We start from the raw sequence: 25,546 nt of genomic DNA, 5'->3' as shown, positions 1-25,546 counted from the left end.
GGTATAAAACATACAGCTGACGCCATTTTAATCAGGTTTTTCTTGCCCCAGATATATATATATATATACACACATACATGAATGGTCTGATTAAGAGCCACACTGGATACCACCTTAGGCATAAAGGATAGAAGATAACGAAAGGCTCCACTGCCATGAGAGCCTGTAGTTCTGAAATCCTTCTAGTCTTCCAAGAGAGACATTTTATGTCTGCAGTGGCAGCTGGTTCAAAAGGAGGTAGGGTGAGTTTTTCCAGCACAAAATTGAGGTCCCATGCAGGAGTTTGTGCTCTCCTGGGAGGTCTCAATTTTTTGGGCCCTCTGAGGTATTGCTTTAGCAGAGGATGAAAGAGGAGGCAGCTCTGTGTTGTAATGAGCCGAAATGGCCGAGGCATGGATTTTTATGGAAGAAAAAGATAAGCCCTTGTGAAGCATCTCAGTTAAATATTGCAGAATCCGAGGAATATTGGGCATTGCTGTGTTTATTCCTTGTGCTTAGTTCCAGGCAAAGAATCTTTTCCATTTATCAGCATAAGATTTTCTAGTACTAGGTCTTCTAGCCTCCAAAATGACATCCATCACAGGTTTAATGAGAGATGTGACTGGTGAAATTAGTTGATTAGCCATGCTGCAAGATTCAGAGTTTGGAGCAGACTGTGCAGAATTTGATAGTTCTGCTAAGACAGCAGGTAAAGTTGTCTGAGGTAGGTACCACGGAGGAAGGTGCAACATATTGCGTAGAAGTGGTTACCAGTGTTGGCGAGACCAGTCTGGAGCAATCAGAATCATTTTCGGTTCTTCCTGTCTGACTTTTAGTAAAACCTTGGAGAGCAGAGGGGGAAGGCATAGACCGATAGGTTTTTCCAACTGAAGGATAGAGCATCCACTTTCCAAGCTTTTTTGTGATGAGCTCTTGAGTAGAATTTGTCCAACTGATAGTTGTGGGGAGAGGCGAAAATATCTATGTCCGGGCTCCCCCATCTTTGTGTCAACATGCTGAAGATTTGTGGATCCAGTTTCCATTCGTGTGGGTCCATAAGATTTCTGCTTATTTCGTCTGCCAGAGTATTTTGCTTTCCTGGCAGGAATTGAGCTTGCAGATGTATTTGGTAAGTCAAGGCTGTGTTCAACAAAGCCATGCCTAGTCTGCAAAGGAGGTAGGAGTGGGTACCCCCCTGCTTGTTTATGTACCACATAACCGTGGTGTTGTCAGTCTTTATCAGTAGTTGTCCTGGATGAAGAAAGTCCTTGAAGGCTGTCAAGAGCATTCTGCACAGCTAGCATTTCTTTCTGGTTGATATGTAGGTGCATTTGATTTGGGCTCCATTCACCCAGAATGCATCTCCCTGCCAGATGGACCCCTCAAGCATAATCTGATGAGTCTGTAGTCAGGGTTTGGGTGGCAGGGGGTGAAATGAATGACAGTCCCTTGTTTTGGTGACAGACCTCTGCCCACCATAGGAACTCCTGTTGCAGGCAAGGAATGATAGGAATCATTGTTTCCAGGCTGTGACAATGTTGACTCCATAAGCTTATTAGGTACCACTGAAGTTTCCTCATATGCAGTCTTGCATATGGAATTATTAGAATGCAGGAAGCCATGAACCCCAAGGCCTGCAGAATTTGTCTTGCAGATAGCTGGGTTTTTGTGGCCACTTGTTTGAAGTATGTCATCAATTGAATTTGTTTGCCTGGCGTGAAGTAAGCCATCTGGGCAGTTGTATTCAAGCTTGCACCCAGGAATGTAATTATTTGAGAGGGTACCAGTTGTGATTTCTTTTCATTTATGGTGTACCCTAGGCAAGTCAGAAGCCTTTTCACAAACACCAGATGTTGTAGAAGAGTGTCCTTGTTTTCTGCCTGAATTAGACAATCGTCCAGATAAGGATAAATTTGAATGTTTCTTTGTCTGCAAAATGCAATTACTGGTTCCAGGCACTTTGTGAAGACCCTGGGCGCAGTAGATAAGCCAAAGGGCAGTGCAGAGAAAGTACAGTTGTGTACACTTAACATAAATGTAGATGTTCAAAACAAACAAAACCAACTGTTGCGTTTAGTGGAACTACTACGAACATACAAGGTAAATCCACCAATACGCTGAAAACCTGCGAGTCTTGGGATAAACCACACAGCTCCTCTATTTGCTCTAATCAAACCAGCAGCGCCAGCAAAATAAAACCATAAAATAACATTGAAAATTGGGTGAAAAATACAACAATAGTAATAAAATGACAGTTTTATGTAGTGGTGCTAGTGAAAAAAACAAATATTAGCTCATTTGACAGAACATGTATTTTGGAATATGGCCCACACATTGGTAAGGTTAAGAAAATTATGACTGACAATTGGAATATTATATTGTTCGATCAGGAGATCTCATCCGTTTTAGGAAGAGGTCCTCGATTTGTTAATAAAATAGGAACGAATATTAAACACATTTTGGAGAGAGGTTGTAATGTTAAGACCTTTAATAACAAGAATACATCTAAATGTGGTTCATGTAACCAATGTTGTACTATATTCCAGGGTGATAGTGTAGTTTTAGACAATTTTAATCACACTAAGATTACATTTCATAGTGGAAACTGCCAAACTAAAATGGTCATATATTTAGTCCTATGCAAGACCTGTTCTGGGTTTTATATAGGCAAGACCGAGAGGAAACTTAATAGACGTATTTATTCCCACCTCTATAGCATTAGGAAAAAGGACGAAAAGAATGCCGTATATAGGCATATTAAAGAATATGGTGATGGTCATTTTTTCAATTTTGCTATAGTTGATAGTGTGCCAATTAATCAAAGAGGGGGAGACTACAAGGGAATATTATCATATAAAGAACTTTGGTGGCAAATGTACACGGATGCTGCTACTCCACCTGGCCTTAATGATTTTATATCTATCAAGCCACTTTTGGCTCTGAAATGATATGTAAAATATTATGTTTATTACAATTTATTGTAGCATGGTAATAGTGTTCTTATTGTTAGTTATCATATTTCATTTGGACAACATTCCACAAATATGGTTTTATTGATTAGAGTAGTTAGGTTGTTTTTAGTATTCTTATTATTTTTATGCTTTAAATATGTATGTATAAACAGCAACCATTACAAGGAATTGTTTCTGCGCTTGAAATATAGTGTGTATGTCTTTAAACTAATTGGATAGGTTTGAATTGTAATGGCGCCAAAAACGTTATTTAAAGGATTATTTGATTTAACTTCAGTGTCCTGAAGAAGCTTGTTGTTATACAAGTGAAAGCGCTTAACCTTTTATGGATTAATTGTTTAATATATTAAAACATTTTTTATTATAACTACTTTTGGATTCATTTCAACTGTTCCAGTTTTCAATGTTATTTTATGGTTTTATTTTGCTGGCGCCGCTGGTTTGATTAGAGCAAATAGAGGAGCTGTGTGGTTTCTCCCAAGACACAGAGGTCTTCAGCGTATTGGTGGATTTACCTTGTATGTTCATAAATGTAGATGTTTGAGTATATTCACTGTTACAGTCATTACATTTGGGTAATCTGCTGGCAGGTGGCCCTCAGTCGGCCTGAATAACAAAGTCTTGGGTCCTGCGTCAGTTGCTGTCTCTTCTTCCATGACGTCAGGTCGTCAGGGGGTATAAAACATGTAGCAGACACCATTTTATTCAGTTTTTCTTGCCCCAGATGTCAGGTGGCCACAAAGGCTTTAGAATATAGTGAAGGAAAGAGAAGTTATAGAAAAAGGGGGATGGCGGGTGGGTAACCCTGACTGCAACAGTGAATACACTCAAACATCTACATTTATGGTAAGTGTACACAACTGTACTATGTTCTTCGTGTTTCATTGTTGCAGTCATTACATTTGGGTAGAATCCCAAAGCTATGGATGGGAGGATGGAACTAAATAGCATTAGGAGCGGCTATAAGGCCCTGCAGAACTGCAGTGGCAAAGCCTGTCCTGGACTTAGAGAAGAGAGGCAAATGATGATGCTTTGTGAAGGCATGAACAGAGCTCCAAGTAGCAGCTTCTAGAATGTCTTTGGTTGGAACTCCTCTGAGAAAGGCTGCTGAGGTAGAAGCATCACTGGTGGAATGTGACCCGATTCCCTTGGTTACAGGTTTACCATGATGCAAGTAGCAGAAACAAATGCGTGGCTTATCCATTTAGAAATGGTCTGCTTTGATATAGCCTTCCCCTCTGATCCTGAAGCAAATGCCACCAGTAGTTGCTCAGACTTTCTTAGAGATATGGTCCTGTTTAAGTAGAATCTTAGTTGTCTGTGTACGTTCAATGAATGCAGAATCCGCTCCACCTTGTTCTGCGGATTTGGGTAAAAAGTTGGCAGGTGAATATCTTGGTTAAGAGCCACACTGGATACCACCTTAGGCATAAAGGAAGGATTGGTCCTGAGGGACACCCTGTCCAGGTAAAATGTAGTAAGAAGCTCCACAGCCATGAGAGCCTGTAGTTCTGAAACCCTTCTTGCTGAAGTGATTGCCAAAAGGAAAGCTGTTTTCCAAGATAAAAACTTAATATCCGCAGTAGCTGCTGGTTCAAAAGGAGGCAGGGTGAGTTTTTCCAGCACAAAATTGAGGTCCCATGCAGGAGTTGATGATCTTCTGGGAGGCCTTAAATTTTTGGCCCCTCTAAGATACTGTTTTAGCAGAGGATGAGAAAAAACGGGAGGCTCCGTGTTGTAATGAGCCGAGATGGCAGAGGCACGGATTTTTATTGAAGAGAAGGTTAGGCCCTTGTTAAGCATCTCAGTCAAGTATTGTAAAATCTGAGGGATATTTGGTTTTGCTGTGTCCGTTCCTTGTGCTTGATTCCAAGCACAGACTCTCTTCCATTTATCAGCATAAGCTTTTCTAGCAATAGGCCTTCTGGCTTCCAAAACGACATCCTTAACAGATTTACTGAGAGGTGTTGTTTGAATAATTACATGATCAGCCATGCTGCAAGATTTAGAGTTTGGAGCTGAGTGTGCAGAATTTGATTGTTCTGCTGAGACAGTATATAAGGTATTTGAGGCAAGTTCCAAGGAGGGAGGTGAGACATATTCCTTAGAATTGGGTACCAGTGCTGGCGAGGCCAGCCTGGAGCAATTAGGATCATTTTTGTTTTTTCCTTACCTTTAGCAAGACCTTGGAGAGAAGAGGCAGAGAAGTAGACTGATGGGTTTTTCCAACTGAAGGACAGGGCATCTACTTTCCATGCTTGTCTGTGATAAGTCCTTGTGCAGAATTTGTCCAGTTGATAATTTTGGGGGGCGGCAAATAGATGTCTGGACTCCCCCATTTCTGTGTTACCATGCTGAAGACTTATGGATCCAGTTTCCACTCGTGTGGGTCCATAAGATTTCTGCTTAGGTCGTCTGCCAGAATATTTTGTTTTCCTGGCAGGAATTGAGCTTGAAGATGTACTTGGTAAGTCAAGGCTGTGTTCCACAATGCCATAGCTAGTCTGCAAAGGGGGTAGGAATGTGTACCCCCTGTTTGTTTATGTACCACATAACCGTGGTGTTGCCTGCCTATCAATAGTTGTACTGGATGAACGAAGTCCTTGAAGGCTGTCAGGGCATTCTGAATATCTAGCATCTCTTTCTGGTTGATATGCAGATGCATTTGCTTTGGGCTCCATACGCCCTGAATGCATCTCCCCACCAGATGGGGCCCCCAAGCATAGCCTGATGAATCTGTAGTTAGGGTTTGGGTGGCAGGGGGTAGAGTGAATGACAGTCCCTTGTTTTGGTAGCATGTCTCTGCCCACCAAAGAAACTCCTGTTGTAGACAGGAAATGAGAGGAATCATTGTTTCCAGACTGTGACAATGTTGACTCCATAAACTTTTTAGGTACCACTGAAGTTTCCTCATATGCAGTCTTGCACATGGAATTAGAATGCAGGATGCCAAGAATGCAGGATGCCATGAACCCCAAAGCCTGCAGAATAAGTCTTGCAGATAACTGGGTTTTTGTTGCCATCTGTCTGAAGTAGTCAGTTCCCTTTGTCTGTCTGGCGTAAGGTAAGCCCATCTGGGGCAGTTGTATTCAAGCTTGCACCCAGGAATGTAATTTTTTGAGAGGGTACCCAGTTGTGATTTCTTTTTGTTTATTGTGTACCCTAGGCATATAAGAAGCCTTTTTACAAATGCCAGATGTTGAAGAAGAATGTCTGTTTACTGCTTGAATGAGATAGTCGTCCAAGTAAGGATAAATTTGTATGCTTCTTTGTCTGCAAAATGCAATTACTGGTGCCAGGCATTTTGTAAAGATCCTGGGAGCAGTAGATAAGCCAAAGGGCAGTGCAGATAACTGGTAATGCATAAAACCTACCTTGAAGCAAAGGTATCATCTCTGCACGATTCCCTTATTGGGATATGCAAGTATGTCTCTTTAGAGTCACTACCCCAGCGTTCTTGCCCAGCATAGGCAGTAGCTGTTGTAAAGTCAGCATTTTGAATTTTGGAATGTCCAGGAACGTGTTCAAAATCGATAAGTCCAGTATTGGATGCCAGGCATAGCCTTGAATAAAAACCTTGTCCTTTTCCCTGTTCTGGTACTGGCTGAATAGCCCCCATATCCATGAGGGACGTAACTTGTTTCTGAGCCTCTGCCCATTGATTTTGTGGCAGATCTGGCCAACCGTTTGGAATTGGTAAAATATGGAAATGAAATCTGTACCCCTGGGATACTATGTTTAATACCCACTTGTCCTGGGTAATTAACTGTCAATTTTGTGCATGAAGTGCTAATTTTCCCCCCAAGGGGGCTGCCAAAAGATAAGTGCTTAGTGATGGTAGAGGGAAGTCATTGAGACTGCTTATTGTAGGGTTGTGCTTTGTTTCCTCCAGATTTGGAGGTGGAGGCACCCCATTGCTTTGACCTGAAAGAACCCTGTGATTGGTATCTAGAGCCTTTTGAGCGCCTGGATTTGCCTTGAGAGGCTTTGATGGACACAGGAAAGGCCAGTGTCTACTGAATCTGGGAGGCTGCACTTGTATGAAATCTTTTACAGTTTGCACAGATTTAGCTTTGTCATCCATTTTCTTTAAAACCTCTTCTGCCTTATTACCAAACACAGTATCATGCTGTAAAGGAGCATCCAACAATTTAGCTTTAACATGATCAGGCAGATTTTACTCCTTGAGCCAGATATGCCTTCTAGTCACAGATCCCTTAACTGCAGCCCTGCAAGAGGCCTCCAAGGAACCAAAACCAAATTGCAAAGTATGCTTTCCAACCTGTTCTGCTGCATGCAATAATTCCTGTAATTCTTTATTTTCCACACAATCAGAAATCAACATCATTTTCTGTTTCAATAGACCCATAACATGCTGCTGATATTTAAGCATATGAAACTGGCAGTTTAAGGCCCTAATTGCCAAGGTTATAGACGTATAAACCTTCTTTCCCCATCTATCCAGCGCCCTGGAATCTATCAGAGGGGGTAAAATTTTTGGCTGTAGACGCCTTTACACCTTTGGGACCCTGTGAGATAGTTTCAGGATCAGCAGCAGGATTTTTGAATAGAAATTTATGGGAGTCAGGACCCCTGCAATATCTGTCTGGTTTACTAGGAGCCGGAGGTAGGGAATCGGGAGCCATGCTTGATTCCGAAAACACATCAACAATGTCTAATACAGGAGGTATAGCCAAAGGCCTATGCAGAGGAAGAAGGAAATCCCTAAGCCTCTGTTTTTGATTCAGAGAAATCCTGACTCTCCAAATGAAAATGTTCCCTTAAAGTATGCAAGGTTTCTCCAAAAGAATAATCCTCTGGAGGAGATGCAGATGGGATAGATTCTTCTGCATCTGAATCCTCATAGGGTGGTACAGAAAATTCCTGATCGGAAGAGGAATCAGAAGAAATAGAAACCTGATCTTAAGATTCATAATCAGTGTCTTGCCTAGGCCTCTTAGCAGGGGGGGGTTGGGAACCCCTGATCAAGGTAATTAAGTCCTCAGCCATTTTGATCATCTGTTTTTTAGGCATAGGGGTCTGAGCACGTGGCTCATGCGTCTTTTTTTAGACTTAGAAGTTGTTTTTGATTTTGTTTTTGAAGCTGGCATCAATTTTATATGAAAATGTTGAGGCCTGAAGACATACTCAGAAGCAGGTGCCTGCTCAGCGGCTCTGGACCCATCCAAGGGAGAGACATCCGCGGGTTCAATACTCAGAATCTCACGGCATACCGGACTCCACATGGGTCTCGGTAGAGGCCTGCGACTCAAAAGTAGCAGGTATCAGGGGCTGCAAAAGCACCTCACTGAGTACCAGTGACTGGCTTAGGAGAAGCTTCGTCGATTTTGGACCTCGACGGTCTGTCTCTGTCTTTTTCTTTGCGTTTTTTGTGAATTCCGGTAGTCGGATTGCTGACTGACGACATTTCTGGATAGTTAAATCTTGAGCCAAAATATTTAGAAGCAAAAAATATACCAACGCTTAATAGTGCGTTGTTTAAATTTAGCACAAAACAGACAGCAAGGCATGTTATGGTCGGGTCAAGGCAAGGAATACAGTACAAATGCAAATCCTTATGAGGTATTTGCTTCCCACAAGTAATACAATTATTAACTTTTACTGACATCGGTAAGGGGCAAGAAAAAGTTTCCCCAACAGGGTACTTAGCTTTAGGTTGAAGACTTCAGTTCTGAAACTCGAAAACGAAAATTTCAGGAGTCAGCCGACCGGCACTTGCAAACTGCTTCTGCTTCGGGCACCACGTGGCAAGAAAGACGGATTAAAATGGCGTTGGCTGCTTGTTTTATACCCCCCCCCGACAACCTGACATCATGGAGTAAGAGACAGCAACCGACGCAGGACCCAAGACTTTGTTATTCAGGCTGACTGAGGGCAACCTGCCAGCAAATTACCCAAATGTAATGATTGCAACAGTCAGAATCTTAGCCCTGTTTTTTTTATTTTATCAGAAGAGTAAATTAGGGTAGGTTCCTGAGGAGTAGCCTGTGGTTGCAGAGACATAAAGGAAGGAGGTCTCAAAGGCATAACAGCTTTGAACAACCCTTGCAAAAAGTCTATCCACTCCTTTTCCCTAGCTGCTGAGAGACAGACCACATGCCTAGTTTTCTGGGGTTTTTTTAGATGCAACGTCTGCCTGGATGAGAGAGAGCGGTTCAAAACCCTATCTGACTTCTATCAGACAGCCTGCGATCTCTTTTCAAAATAAAATGCGAATAACACCTTGTAGTCCCTCAAAAATGATTGAGACACAGTTGCTCAGATCTATCAGCAGACGTACCATGAGTTCTGGATCAGCAGCAGGTACATCAGAGTCAAACACTGGTCTGCAGATCCATTCAAAGCCTTTACTTTCTTCTTCGGCGGCACAGGGATGTCCAAGAATGCAGAGTCAGCCATCCTGGACAAGGCCAAGTATTTAAGATGTTTGGTCTCTACAAATTGTTGAGACTGGAAAGCCTCAAATCAAGGGTTTTCAGACTGAGAAAGATTTGTGACAGTTCCAAGCCTAAGCAAAAATGACACAAACTGCCTACCACACTTGCACTCGCCTCTCTTAGCAGACATCCAACAACTTTCAACAAAACAGTGTAAAAACTAAGGTTCCCAAACAGCAACTTCTATATAAACAACTGAAACAAAAGAAAGGATGGCCAAAAGACAAACAGTTCAACAGATGCACAACCTGAGTTTGTGCTGGTTATGAGACAGTCTGAGGAGTCAAGCTCAATTGTGCATCTATATACTCCAATCCATACAAGGTCAGGCGTCTGATGTACTACCCAAGGAAGGTAAAGCTTTGGTATCCCTGCCAGACAGAAGCGGTGACAACCCATACGTCAGGAATACTCCTACAGTGATTTCAGTCAGGACATCCACCATCTCTCATTTCAGAATGAACACACCCGATCCTCTGTGGTTGTGCTGTTTGGCACCAGATCCTGTAGTCTAACTGTGATTGTCTGGACTGTAGTCACAACTTCATCCCTGTATATTACCAGCACAGGCTACTATGAACCTTTTTTGATAGCACATTTAACAGCTATCATAGCATTACTCTGGACTACTTGCAGCAGTAAAATATGGTACAGCAAAAGACAAGAAAAATCAAAACTTTTAATTTTGCCTCAAGAAAAAAAGGAAAGCATCACCAATTTGTAATGCCAAGCCTGGTATTTAAAATACTGACTAAAACAAATGCCTTTAAGAAAATACTTTTTTCAGGGGTAGAGGATGAATGCAATATCTCATGTACACTAGTTTTAATCAGAAGCACAAGACAAAAAAAAAGGAAAACCAGAAGCCAATGCACGTACCACTCCACTGGAGGACTTTGTCTTCAGTTCGAGTTTCACAAGTCCAAACCCTGCAAATAAGAAAGACAATTAGACTATACCCACATTATAAAATTGTGATCACTGCATACAACACTGTCAGGATCTTACGAATTTCAAGTTTTAAGCTGCATCAGTGCTTTATCTTCAGTACCCCACAGAGCAAATAGGAAATGAATGAGGGTTTCAGGATGATGGGGAAGAGAGGATAAAGTTCACAAGCAGGAAAAGGGGTGCTCTCTTCTCACCACTTAGACCAGAAATACAACTGTTTAGGTATGCTAACTGAAACAGTAACTGTTCGATAAAGTCTACAAGTACTACTAAAGCCTCATACTGGCAAACCAGAAGCAAGAGCAACACTGAAAGGCAACAGGAAAACAAAGGGTGCTATGCAGAGGAATGGGAAGTCCAACCTGTAGGGAGTAACAGAAAAGTGTCTAGGCAACAGCATTACCAAGCAGACAGCATGGGTCAGAAAGTGAAAAACAAGACATTATTTTTTAATGCTGCTCAAAAAAAAAAAACACCACTTCTAAATGTTACAAGGCCAGGGCACAGCAAGGACAAAGCAATTATAACAGCTGCAAGACACAGCCAATCCAGGAACAACAAGAGTGGGTAAGCTTCACTTAGCATTCACATCTGGTAAGGTAAACAGCACCTAAAATGAAGAGCAAGAGACAATATGACTGTATAACAGGGAACAGTGCTTCCATCAGGTACTACCACACTTACAGTAAAGCATGAAAGCAAACTAGTGATTCATTTCATGCCTACCCCCCCACCCCCAAGAAAAAAATAACACAGCATGTCAAACTGCTATATATGAAGATTTCATCCTCCTCAGGGAGGTCTAGTATAGAATAAAGCATAAAGAACTGAAGAAAACTAGAAGGGACCACGCACACAGAGGAGAATGAACTGCAAAACTGTGTAGTGCTTTTGGGAAGGAGGATAATACAAGCAGGAAGAAAAGCACAACAAAGGATTAAGACACCAAGGAGAACACAGAAGGATCAAGTAAGGGAATAGACAGAACAACCACCAACACAAACTCACCTGAAATTAAAGACGCTAATGAATAAAACAAGATGGTCAGCAAAAAAACTCTTAAATTTCTAATCTCCACCAGAAGTACAATATCTGACAAGACTGTGTTAAGCAGGAGAAGGACTTTGCTTCTCACAGAATTCGTTTTCTTTTGATGGCCATGTGTTTCAAAGTTGAACATGCAGCAAAAATAAGGAATAAAATCGGGGAGCAACTAGAAACATCACATGAAAGGAAAACAGAATAGATGATGTCAAAGGTAAAAAGCTAAGCAAGAAAAGTCTAAGCAATATAAAGAAAAACAAAAAAGAAGATGAAGGAAAAACAAAATAAAGGAGGAACATCTGTGCAAGCTTAAAGCAAAAGTGAGAAGTGAGTGAAGGTGAGCAAAGGTATTTGGGGTACAGAGCAAGGGTCTACTTCAGGAAGCAGTACAGTATAAAGGACAGAAGGTGTACAAGAGAATGCAGAAGCTGCAGGGAATGATGGGAAAATCAGAGGTGTCAATGGATTGGCTAGTCAAGTCAGAAAGGCCAAAGAGTCTAGAAAATGCAAAAAAATAGGACAAGTCATGACAGAAAAGATGAAAGGAAGTGATGGAAACTATCAGGAGAGTGAAGGCAAAACTTACAGCACGCAGAAGAGCAGGTCAAAAAATGCAATGAGACAGATGCCAGATGATGGCAGGTAGCCACGGCAAATGGGTCAAGGCATGTAAGATGACAACAGAAAAACTGGCAGCAGGTTCAAACAGGGATAAGTAGGAAGAAGCACCAGAGGAAGAGAAAGAAGGAATGGAACCAAAGTGAAAGGATTTAGTATCAATTCTGAAGGGAAGCAAGAAACAAAAAACTTTTTTGTGGCGGGAAAAGTGGTCAGCAGACAGGCAAGGCCTAGCACAGGGATCATAACTGTGGGCAGGTGTTGTAATACTACTGCTACTTCTTTCAGCTTTTCCCGGTTAGGGGACGCCACAGCGGATCACCTGTCCATTCATGATTGGCAGTGGAGTTGTACAATGTTGAGTTGCCAGCCCGGCACCCAACCTTCCACAGAAGGCACACACACGAGCACTCACACCTAGGGCAAATTTGAAGAGTCCAATCCACCTACAGCATGTCTTTGGGATGTGGGAGGGAACCGGAGCACCTGGAGGAAACCTACGCGACCACAGGGAGGACATGCAGACTCCACACAGAAGGCACCCCAGCCGAGGATCGAACCAGAGAACCTCTTGCTGTGAGGCGACAACGCTAACTGCTGCACCACCACAGGTGTTGTAATACAAAAAGTGAAATAATGAGCTTGACGAAGGCAGATACTGTCAAAGGCCTAATCTTTGTCAGGTCATACAGACTGCTTGTACTCCGATATCAATCCACTACAGGTAAGCCAAAGATGAAGGAATGGGGAGATCCCTTAGTGAAAGACCAGCACTGGTAGAGTTGAGTAGAATCTAGAACAGAAGCTGCTGTTAAAGGGATCATTAGTAGGGCATATAAAATGCAGCACGCTAGCTACAGGAATCAGAGGATGTTAGAAATGACTGGGAAGAGAAAGTAGATAAGCAATACACAAAGAAACAATGGGAGGATATATGTATGGGCCTCAAATATGCAACAAAACCTAGAAGATTTAGGATTTTTGCTTGGACGTGTTTGCATAGGTATATTTATACCCCAAGCAGAAGAATTTTTCCTCAGGTCAATTGCTAATGTTGGAGGTGTGATGGGGAAGAAAGAGGCAATTGGGAACATACTTTTGGGGGTGTAATAAGTTGGCTAACTTTAAAAATTCCCTGCAGATAAATCTATCACAAATTCTGGGTAAGCAAAATGGACTAAAGAAATTATTTTTTTTGAGCTGTGACACAGAATTGGAACTGCCAAGGCATAGTAAGGCCTTGCTGAGTTAAATCTGGAGATCGACAAAAAGTAATTACTGGAAAATGGAGACCAAAGTCTAAAACAACAGTATTAGAAGTAGGGAATATAGAAACGGACAAAAAAAACTGAAATTGGGTAAACTGATTACAAGTGTTACAGTTAAGGCATGTCTGCAAAATAATTTGGCTTAACTGACCATCTGGGCACAGGAGAATAATATGTTGATAAATACAACAAAAACTAAGCATATGAAATTTGGGAGACAAACTGAAAGGTGAATATTTAATACAGCACACAGTGATTGAAACTGTAGACTCATTTAAGGACCTGGGTATATGGGTAAATTCAGCTTTGAGTTTTTCTAATCATATCAATCAATTGACTGTTATAAAACTATAGGTTGTATAAAAAAAAGATTTATAAAGTCTAGGAAATTAAACATAATGAAGTCATTGTTTGTTAGTTACACTAGACCCAAACTTGAGTATGGAATAACAATATTTAAACCCTGTAGGGAAACGAGCATGAATAAACTGGAAAGAGTACAGCGGAAATGTACCAAGGGCATCCATGAATGTGAAAATCTAAGTTATTATGAGAGACTAAAATATCTGAACTTGTACAGTGTCTCTTATAGATATTTAAGAGATCTTATTCAGGTATATGAAAGGGGAACAAAGCTAGTGTATCGGAGGCAGTCTCAAATTGTTTTATCATGGTGAAGATGGGAGGAGAAATGGCGTAGGCATTATCCTGAAGGAACAGTATGCTAAGAGTGTTTTGGAGGTGAAGAGAGTGTCGGATAGAGTGATGTTTATAAAGCTGGAAATTGATGGTGTAATGATGAATGTTGTTAGTGTATATGCTCCACAAGTTGGGTGTGCGATGGATGAGAAAGAAATATTTTGGAGTGAGTCAGATGAAGTGGTGATGACTGTACCCAAGGGTGAGAGACTGGTGATTGCAGCAGATTTCAATGGGCATGTTGGTGAAGGGAACAGAGGGGATGAGGAAGTGATGGGTATGTATGGTATTAAGCAAAGGAATGCAGAAGGTCAGATGGTAGTGGATTTTACGAAAAGAATGGACATGGCTGTGATGAATACGTATTTTAACAAGAGGGAGGAGCATAGGGTGACATAAGAGTGGAGGAAGATGCACACAGGTGGATTATATCTTATGTAGAAGGGCCAATCTGAAGGAGATTGGAGACTGTAAAGTGGTGGCAGGGGAAAGTGTAGTTAGGCAGCATAGGATGGTGGTTTGTAAGATGATGTTGGTGATCAAGAAGAGGAGTATGAGTGTGAGGGCAGCACCAAGGATCAAATAGTGGAAATTAAAAAAGGGTAATTGTGAGGTGATGTTCAGGGAAGAGTTAAGACAGGCACTGGGTGGCAGTGAAGAGTTACCGAATAGCTGGGTAACTACAGCAGAGCTAGTAAGAGATGGCTAGAAAGGTGCTTGGTGTGACATCTGGAAAGAGGAAGGAGAACAAGGGAGAACTGGTGGTGGAATGAAGAAGTACAGGAGAGTATACAGAAAAAGAGGGTGGCTAAGTGGGATTGTCAGAGAGATGAAGAAAGTAGATAAGAGTATAAGGAGATGAGGTGCATGGCAAAGAGAGGTAGCGAAGGCTAAAGATAAGGTGTATGAAGAGCTGTATAAAAGGTTGGACACTAAGGAGGGAGAAAAGGACCTGAACCGATTGGCTAGACAGTGGGACCGAGCTAGGAAAGATGTGCAGCAGGTAAGGGTGATAAAGGATAATTAGGGAAATATACTCACAAGCGAGGAGTGTGTGTTGAGCAGATGGAAAGAGTACTTTGAAGGGCTGATGAATGCAGAGAATGAGAGAAGGTTGGATGATGTGCAGATAGTGAATCATGAAGTGCAGTGCATTAGCAGGGAGGAAGCAAGGATAGCTATGAAGAGGATAAAGAACAGAAAGGCTGTTGGTCCAGATGACATACCTGTGGAAGCATGGAGGTGTTTAGGTGAAATGGCATTGGAGTTTTTAACTAGATTGTTTAATGAAATATTGGAAAGTGAGAGGATGCCTGAGGAATGGAGAAAAAGTGTTTTGGTACCGAATTTTAAGAATAAGAGTGATGTGCAGAGCTGTAGTAACTTAGAGGGATAAAACTGATCAATCACAGCATGAAGTTATGGGAAAGAGTAGTGGAAGCTAGGTTAAGAAGGAAGGTGATGATTAGTGATCAGCAGTATGGTTTCATGCCAGGAAAGAGCACTACAGATGCAATGTTTGCTCCGAGAGTGTTGATGGAAAAGTACAGAGAAGTTCAGAAGGAGTTGCACTGTGTCTTTGTGGATTGAGAGAAAGCATATGACAGAGTGCCTAGAGAGGAGTTGTGGTATTGTATGAGGAAGTCGGGAGTGTCAGAGAAGTATGTTAGAGTGGTACAGGATATGTACGAGGGCAGTGTGACAGCGGTGAGGTCTGCGGTGGAAGTGACTGATGCGTTTAAGGTGGAGGTGAGATGACATCAAGGATCAGCTCTGAGCCCTTTCTCATTTGCAATGGTGATGGACAGGTCGACAGAGATCAGACAGGAGTCACCATGGACTATGATGTTTGCAGATGACACTGATCTGTAGTGAGAGTAGGAAACAGGTGGAGGAGACCCTGGAGAGATGGGGATATGCTCTAGACAGAAGAGGAATGAAGGTCAGCAGGACTAAGACAGAATATATGTGTGTGAATGAGAGGAATGGTGAGGATGCAGGGAGTAGAGGTGGCGAAGGTGGATGAGTTTAAATACTTGGGATCAACAGTTCAGAGTAATGGTGAGTGTGAAATAGAGGTGAAGAAGAGAGTACAGGCAGGATGGAGTGGGTGGAGAGGAGTGTCAGGAGTGATTTGTGACAGACTAGTACCAGTAAGAGTGAAAGGGAAGGTCTACAAGAGGGTAGTGAGACCAGCTATGTTATATGTGTTGGAGACAGTGGCACTGACAAAAAGGCAGGAGTCAGAGCTTGACATGGCAGAATTGAAGATGTTAAGATTTGCACTGGGTGTGATGAAGATGGACAGGATTAGGAATAAGTATATTAGAGAGTCAGCCCAGGTTGGAAGGTTTGGAGAAAAAGCCAGAGAGGCAAGATTACGTTGGTTTGGACATGTCCTGAGGTGGGATGCACAGTATATTGGGAAAAAGACGCTAAGGATTAAGCTGCCAGGTACCAGGAAAAGAGGAAGGCCTAAGATAAGGTTTATGGATGTGGTGAGAGAGGATATGCAGGTGGTTCGTGCGACAGAGCAAGATGCGGAGGACATTAAGAAATGGAAACATTTGATCTGCTGTGGCGACCCGTAACAGGAGCAGCCGAAAGAAGAAGGGCATTAATGCCTGTGCTTGAAACATTTGTATGTACGCAAAAAAAAATGGAAGTGGGATCTTTAGAAAAAGATAGGAGCAGATTACACAGAAAAACATGGAAATTGTGAGAATGCATGCAGAATGTTTTGGAGGAGGAATGAGGTTTAAGGGAAGGCAGGAATCGAATGAGCTATGCAACGTTTGACTGAATGACTGTGTAGAAGATTACATGCTATGTATAATGTTTGCAACTAAAAATGTCAATATGGTTTGCTTTTCATTTATATAAATATAACATATGACTACCTATATCAAAAGTAAAGTGTCAGTAAAAATGCTTCTTGTTTTATAAAAAAGAAGGTGGAAGTAGTGTTCAAGGGATCTTATCAGCCGATTACTAATTACATGAGCAAGCAGGTAAGACACTGAACTTGATCAACACAGTACACAGGCAAGACAGTTGCCTCTCTTACATTTTATTTCCATTTGTTGAATGGACAGTCCGACTTGGTAGCTTGCCTCTTTTCAGTTGAGTCCCAGAAGAAAAAGTTCCACAATAACATATATAGTAACAACGGACTTAAATAAAAATTCAACTTTAGAGCATGTTACACACATACATAAATTCTGATACACCAAAATTTAGAAACAGTTGTGCAACTACATTTTAACAGAATTAACTTGGAACTCAACCACCCCGGAACTGTAGGCAATGCCATATACATAATTACAATACAAATAATAACTGATACAAATTCTTTAATGAACCATCAGAACAATTAAGTTGTATATTAGCAGCAGCGTGGCATATTAGTCGACAGAGGAGAGAATGAAGAATGGAGAATATGCTCCGTTAACATAACCATCATTTTTGAATGACCCAACAGGTCAAGTATGTTTAGGAATGGAGAAGTTGTGTGTTATGACAACAGAGGGTATGAGGTGTATGTGTGGACAGGCAGGAGTTTGAGAAATACAGTATAGTTATTATATGCAGAAAGTATATAATGTGAAAACAGGGAAGTTTAAAGAAAGGGGAATAGCAAGTAAGACATTCCACCATAATATATAACTGACTGTTAGAATAACTGTATTTTAAGTGTATGCAAACACTGTTCTTTGTCTGGTATAAACTTACAAATGTCAGAAAGTGTTACATTTTGAATAAACAGTAATTTGTCTTAACCCTAATCTAGTCCCAGACTAACTCCAACCTTACACTCTGCCTTAAAGCAAAAGAAAAGAAAAATACTTTTTCTTTTTTTTTTTCTTTTAACAAAAGCACCAACTACTCAGACTCGCTACATTTAGGAGGCGTAAAATCAGGAAGCGACTAACCCTGAAATTGGCGCTTGTGTTAGCACAAACTAGAAAACCTTTTTCCATTTGCTAAAGTACTATTTTCTAGTAGTAAGCTTTCCTGCCTCCATCAGTACCTGCTGCACGTCCTCAGTAAAGAGGTGGCTGAAAGGAATTAAGACCCTATTATTCAGGCAGTCAACTGAAGCCGATTGATATCGAGGTGTATCAAACACCCCCATTTATTGTGTGAGTAGATCCAGTGTGTGAGGAAGCTTGAGGCAATTGCCCCTGGCCCTTTCCAAAAGGGGAGAACCCACAGATGCAGGGACCAAAAGGGAGTCATCACAGTGGTCTTCTTGCATAGAGTCCAGAACTTGCCAGTTGACTGTTTAGACAGGAGGCAAAGACCTCACTTGAAGAACTACCCAAAAATGAATCATATCTTGAAAGACACCACCAATCTAGTTTCCATTCATGAAGGCCTGCTCTGGGCCTGCTCAACTTGTCTGCCAAAACAATTTTACTTTTGACAGAGTAGAAGATCCATGTACAGTGAGACTGCCCTGTAAAGCTATACTTCAAGTTAACATAGCCAGTCTGTAAAGGACGTACATCTTGCCCCACCCCCCCTCTTGCTTTTGATGTACCACATGACCATGATATTGTAAGTAACAACCTAAACAGATCCTGTGAACCAAAGATGATTCACACAGTTGAGTGCCTTGATCAGGGAAAGCATCTCCTCGATATTTATGTGCTTTCATCAATCCTTGATGTCCCACACACCCATGTACTCTTCCCCTCTAGAAACTGCTCCCCAAGCAAAGTCCAAGGCATCTGTGGTGACTGCTTTGGAACAGGGAGGTAAAAAGGGGAGATTTAGATTTAAGGACATCTGTTGTCTCCACCAAATGATTTCTCTGGCAAATCTGAGCATTGGCATTACAAAAGATAAAGGGTGATTGGGATCTCAACACCACAGAGACTTCAGATACCACTGTACCATTCTCATATAGTCTTGACAGGGGTACCATGAGAATTACAGAAGCCATGGTACTCAAAGGTATTCCCTCATCACAGTGACTGAAGTCAGAGTGGAAAACCTTAGAAATAAATCTAAAAGATTTTTCTTCCTGTGGAAGAAAGCCTCTTTGAACTGAGGTGCCTAGTTGACATCTCAGGAACACAATCCTGTGCAATGGAGTTGAGAAAGACATGAATGTTCTATTGGAATTCCAGATTGTGTAAGAGTTTGATTCTCACCCAAGAGAGAAACTCCTAACACTCTGCAAAGATAAGCGAATCATCTGGATACCCTGTAGCCTGCAAAGGGTTATAACACTTTATGAACATTCTCAGTGCAGTGGATAGTCCAAATGCTACTGCAGAGAACTGATAATGTGATCAAGACACAAAACCTTACGGAACATCTAAAGTCTGGATGAATATGGATACGACATCTTTTAAGTGTAGGTTTTATCAGGAAACTTGGAGGAAGGTTGTCAAGTGACATTCTGTATTTGGGCAACATCACAAACAGATTTATGAAAGAAAACTCCAAAAATGGTCAAGTGTTTTCTTCGTTTAGTATTAGAAACAGCAGTCAATAAAAACCCTTCCCTAGCTGGCAAGGAGAACCTCATTTTACCACTCCTTGCGACAGCATGTGATGAACAGGTGGAAACAAGAGACTCTTACCTGGAGAATGAGGAATAACCCCAAGGAAATGGGGAATTTACTCCCACTGCCATCTATACCCTTGATGTATAATTTTTATAACCCTTATGTCTGAAAACTACCTGTGGCCAAAGAGAAAAATGGAGATTCAGACTTTCTGGAAGGAAAAAAGGCCCCCCCCCCCGGGGGGGGGGGGGCACAAGGTCTACTTAACAGTTATTCAGACTAGACAGACTTGGACTTGTTGTTCTGTCCTTGGATTTGGGAGGCTTGAGGCTCCTTTTAGGAACCCCCTTGCCATTTCTTCTTAAACGTCTGTTTACCAGAATTTTGCAGAGACTGTTTATTTTGATTTATGCTGAACCTGGAAGTTAAGTTAGAAAATCCCTTGGAAAATGTGAAAAAGAAGGATTGAAAAATCTTAGAGATTCCCTGGATCGGTTTACTCCTTTCATCACACTTTTTGATCACCTCTGCATCAGACTGGCCAAACTCTACATAGCTATCTAAAGCTGGAATTCCAAATTTCACTTTTAACATTCGGGAGATTCTTAGAAAGCAAGTATGCAAACCTCCTCAAGAGTTCCAGTGGCCAAAGCCATGGGAGTAGTATCAGACTTGTATACTGTAAACGATGAGTAGCAACCTGTGCAATAAAAGAAACTATTTAAATCAGATTTTTCCTCACCAGAAGAAACAACCGATAAAACATTCCAAATACTTTCACAATTATCTGAGAATCAAAGTTGCAGAATCAAACACTTTTCCCTATACCTATCAATAACTTTCCAAGTCTTATCAGAAAGAACAGGATTGGAATTAAGTGCTCAGCACTTCTGTAACAACTCACAGTATTTCCTAAGGGACTGAGAAATCTCAGTGGCCTTTCTATTGAAAGCACTGGCACATTCTAGCAGTAGTCTCAAAGAGAACCTCCCCCCCCCCACAGGGAGAATAAAAAAAAAGTACAGTTGTGTCACACTTACTATAATTATATATTTATATTATATTATATTATATATATTATATTATAATTATATATAGCTCAATGTTGCAGTAATGATTCTTGGGTTTTCTTGCCATGCAGAAGTCAGCAACCATCCCAATTTTCAAAGTCACTGCATCATTCCTAGCTGACAAGCATCCAAAAGACTGATGTCTGGGCATCTGGGTACAAGGGCATCCAGCTGACACCATCTTTGGCTCTTTCTAAGCAGTGGAAGAGCACTCCGATGCCCAAGGACAGCACAAACTCCCCACTTGTCTGGATTTAAGTGAGGAGGAAACAAAAACAGGAAGCAGAGGAGGAGAACTCTGGGTGCAGCAGACAGCCCAAATGGTAAAGCACAGAAGAAGCCTGCTGCTACAAATCAGAGGGACTTCTTGTGACTATCTGCTATGAAGACATGTTGGTAAACATCATTTAGGTCTGTGGTGTGGTCTAGCTCAACTGGTGGATGAACAACATAGTCGAAAACCACAGTGTGAAGACAGGTTCCTATTGCGTTATCGAATTTCTGAAACTTTGAACCTGAAAACATCGAAGTGTTCAAAGTTTCAGCAATTCGAATTAAAAAAAATAAATCAGCTCAATAACTGTTGTAAGCAGGGGGGCAAGCCCCCCTGCACCCCCCGCTCTTTAAATATACCAACTTCGAGATCGCACTACAGTGCAGTAAAGGGAAATATTCCTTTTCCCCACGTGGGGGGTGCAGGGGGGCTTGCCCCCCTGCTTATGACAGTTACTTTGTCAGTGTTCAAAATTATAAAACTTCGAACATACAAGTTCGATCTTGTGGTGTTCAAAGTTTTATACTTTCAATCACGTAATAGGAACCCCATCAAGACCATATGATCAACACTGCAGTTTGCAGATAAAACATTGCTGAAACCCACATGGTTGAGACTAACAGCAACAATGCAGTTCGACCATTATGACATATCGCAGTAGTGAAGATTGGAGAATTTACCCTTTCCGGTAGTGCAATCTCAGAGTTGGTACATATAACTGGCAAAGAGTATAAGCGTCCAGAGAGGACTTGCACCCTACAAAATAATTGCTTGTGTCGTTTCCGTTGATGAATGAACTGCATTGTCGATCAAGTGGTCTCTACCATGAGGATTACGACAATGTTGTTTGAACAATTGAAACAGATCCCTGTGGTGACCACGGAGGCATCTTGTATGATCATTGGCAGTAATTTCTGCAAAGTACAGTTTTGTACCTACCATAAATGTAGATGTCCGAACTGGATAGCATCTGCAGTCATAACAACTGGGTTGTCCTGTCGTCAGGCAGCCCTTCAGTCGGCCGGATTCCAAAGTCCGGGTCCGGCTTCGGCTGATGTCGCACTTCACCCGACGTCATCTCTGTTGGTCTTCGGGTATAAAGGCATCAGCCGACACCATTTTCCTCAGTGTTTCTTGCCCCAGATGCCAGTAGCCCTCTTGTAGGCTAAAAATTTTGGATAAATGCCAATGTTTCCAAAAAGATAGTGGTAAACACAAAAAATAAACATGTATGTACATATATACAACAAATACACCATAAAAGACTCCCCCCACCAGCTAGCTATTAGGAGGGTAAACACCCTAGGAGTACCACAGAGGGGAAGGAGGGAGGGTAATCCTGACTGCAGATGCTATCCAGTTCGGACATCTACATTTATGGTAAGTACAAAACTGTACTATGTCCTTCATGGATGCATCTGCAGTCATAACAACTGGGTAGAATACCATAGCCAACTAGGGGAGGAGGAAGAAACTAGATTATGGTGTGTTTAGGATCCCTTGCAGTACAGCAGTGGCAAACCCTGCTCAGGATCTGGAATATAGAGGCAAATTATAATGCTTGGCAAATGTATGCACGGAGGTCCAAGTAGCCGCCTCAATAATGTCTTTGGTTGCCACTCCTCGTAAAAGGCTGTGGTAGTGGCTGTTGCCCTTGTAGAATGAGGTCTTATGTTCTGTGGAATTGGTTTTCCATGGAAGGAGTAACAGAATCGTATGCAATTTCCTATCCATTTGGAGATTGTCTGTTTGGAAATAGCTTTTCCTTCCCTTCCTGTTGCCTAGGCTACAAAAAGCTGATCAGTTTTTCTGCTACTTTTGTTCTGTCCAGGTAGTAGCGTAGCTGTCTATGTACATCCAAGGTATGCAGTATTCTTTCCCCTCTGTTTTGTGGGTTGGGAAAGAAGGTAGGTAGGTGGATTGCCTGGTTTAAAGACACTCTGGATACCACCTTAGGCATAAATGTAGGATTAGTCCTCATGGACACTATCTTGATGGAAGATTAGGAAGGGTTGTACTGCCATTAGGGCCTGGAGTTCAGAAACCCTCCTGGCTGAGGTTATTGCCAGTAGGAAGGCGGTTTTCCACGATAGATGCTGTAGGTCTGCTGTTGCTGCTGGCTCAAAGGGTGATAGTGTCAACTTTTCTAGCACAAAGTTCAAGTCCCAAGCTGGTAATGGTGGTTTCCTTGGAGGTTTTACATTCTTGATTCCTCTGAGGAACTGTCTGAGTAATGGGTGTGAAAAAACAGGTGGATCAAAGCTGTATTCTGCTGATATAGCTGATGCATGTATCTTGATGGAGGAGTAGGACAGGCCTGAATGTAGAAGTTCTGCCAGATACTCCAGAATGTTAGGCATATCTATGTTTGACACATCTTTTCCTCTTTCAGTACTCCAAATGACAAACCTTTTCCATTTTCCTGCATAGTTCCTTCTTGTTGAAGGTCTGCGGGCTTCAAGAATAATGTCTTTAACTCTTTGGGAAAGTTCTGGATTAGCTGCTGCTATGTGATGTTCCATGCAGTCAGTTGCAACGTTTTTAGGTTTGGATGCATGATGCTGTAGTTCTGAGTTAACATCAAAGGCATCAGGGGTATTGGCCACATATTGTTCTGAGACATGCTCCTCAGCAGTGGGTACCAGTGTTGTCTTGGCCAGTTTGGAGCTATTAGGATTATCCTTGGACGTTCTTCCTTGATTTTTAGTAATACCTTGTGTATCAAGGGAAGAGGTGGGAATGCATATGCAGTTAGGCCTTTCCAGCTGAAGGAGAGCGAATCCACTTTCCATGCTAGTGGGTGGAATGTCCTTGTGCAGAACTTTTTGAGCTGGTGATTGAGAGGGAAGCAAATAGATCTATCTGAGGCATTCCCCATTTCTTTGAGATGGTCTTGAAGATGTCCGGGTGTAGCATCCATTCGTGGGCATCCGATGTGGTTCTGCTTAATATGTCTGCTAGAGTATTTTCTTTTCCGGTACAAATATTGCCTGTAACTGGATGTTGTAGCTGAGTGCCAGGTTCCACAGCTCCAAAGTCATTCTGCATAGGGGTATGAATGAGTGCCTCCCTGTTTGTTGATGTACCACATGACTGTGGTGTTGTCTGTCCTTATCAACTGGCCCTCTTTGAGAAATGGTCTGAAGTTTTGGATTGCCAGTTTTACTGCCAGCATTTCTTTTAGGTTGATGTGCAGGTGAAGTTGATCCTCGTCCACAATCCTTGCACGCATTTGTCCAGCATGTGGGCCCCCATCCTAGGTCTGAAGCGTCTGTTGTGATGGTCTGGCTTGCTTGACATCTGCGAAAGGGTAGCCCTGGGTTTGACTGGCATGCTTGAGCCCACCATAGGAACTCCTGTTTTAAGCATGGAATTAGTGGAATTTCTGTTTCTAGGCTGTGCCTGTGTTGGGACCATAAATTCTTTAGGTACCACTGTAGTTTTCTCATATGTAGTCTGGCAAGTGGGACCAAGATTATGCATGATGCCATGAAGCCCAAGGCCTGCAGTACTTTTCTTGCTGTTAACTTGTTCTGTTTTGTTACTGCCAAGAAGTAAAGAGGGAGTTCTCTTTGTTTTTCTGCAGTTAGGAAAGCCATTTGTTTTACTGTGTCCAATTCCGCCAAGAATGTCCTTGTCTGGGATGGTATCAGCCTTGATTTTTGTAAATTGACTGTGTATCCCAGTGCTTGTAGCAAGTAAATGACCCTTTGTAAATCTGTTGTCAGCTTGCTTTTGTTGTCCCCTTGTAGCAGGCAGTCGTCCAGGTATGGGTAAATTTGAATTCCTGTAGTCTGCAGTGGGCGATTACTGATGCCAGGCATTTTGTGAATACTCTGGGCGCAGTAGATAAGCCAAAGGGCAATGCTGAGAATTGATAATGCTCTGATCCTGCAAGAAATCTGAGGTATCTTCTGCAGATTGGTCGAATGGGGACGTGCAGGTATGCCTCCTTGAGATCTAGAGTTACCAGCCAACACTCCTTGCCCAGCATGGGAAGAAGTTGCTGTAGGGTCAGCATTTTGAATTTTGGGACAATGATGTATGTATTTAAGGTGGACAGGTCGAGAATAGGTCTCCAACTTTTTCCTTTCTTGGAACTAGGAATAGTCTTGAGTAGAATCCTTTCCTTGTTCTGTTGTTGGCACTCTTTCCACAGCTCTCATGTTTGCTAACTGCATTATCTGTTGTAGAGCCTCTGTTTTTGATTTGGAGGTAGATTTGGCATTCCTCTTTTGACTGGTAAAGTGTGGAAGTGGAACCGGTAACCTTGATCTATGGTTTGTAAAATCCACTTGTCTTTTGTGATATAGTGCCAGTTCTTTGAAAATAAGGTTAATTTGCCGCCTAATGGAGCTGCTATTTGTTCCCTGGTAGGCGGATTTAGAGTTAAGTCACTGTGGCTGTGTTGTTGTAGTGGCAGTGGTTGTGTCTGTGCCTCTGTTGTTACCTTGCCACTGTCGTCCTCTGTAGGCACCTCCTCTGGATTGGTTTCTGCCTCTGGAACGTCTATTCCTGCCCCTTTGGGATCTTGTGGAGTCAGGAAAGGACCAATTTTGGCAGGCCAGTTCCTGCTAAACCTTGGGGGTTGGACCTGCAAGAAATCTTTAACCGTTTGAACAGATTTTGCCTTTTCTTCCATTTTCTTCATTACCTGCTGGGCAGGTGTACCAAACAAGCTGGTCTTATCCATA

The 25,546-nt window shown here is 42.0% G+C and overlaps 1 protein-coding gene across 3 annotated transcripts in view; it reads right to left on the bottom strand.

The window, feature by feature from the left end:
• Window positions 1–25,546, bottom strand: part of VDAC3 (voltage dependent anion channel 3) — a 1,015,607-nt gene that overhangs the window by 858,125 nt on the left and 131,936 nt on the right. For 2 of the 3 annotated variants that reach the window (XM_044082980.1, XM_044082981.1), the window contains exons 3-4: window positions 10,289–10,338; window positions 9,852–9,854 (exon numbers count right to left, since the gene is read on the bottom strand). In XM_044082980.1, the coding sequence (XP_043938915.1) occupies window positions 9,852–9,854; window positions 10,289–10,338 (53 nt within the window). The remainder of the gene's footprint in view (window positions 1–9,851; window positions 9,855–10,288; window positions 10,339–25,546) is intronic. The other variant, XM_044082982.1, reaches the window with a different exon arrangement.

Source organism: Protopterus annectens, chromosome 9.part0, assembly GCF_019279795.1.
Source record: "Protopterus annectens isolate FY-2018-M chromosome 9.part0, PAN1.0, whole genome shotgun sequence".
In the NCBI taxonomy this organism is placed as follows: Eukaryota; Metazoa; Chordata; order Ceratodontiformes; family Protopteridae; genus Protopterus; species Protopterus annectens.
Note: the sequence above shows the minus strand (reverse complement) of the source record. Positions and strands in the feature narration are given on the sequence as shown.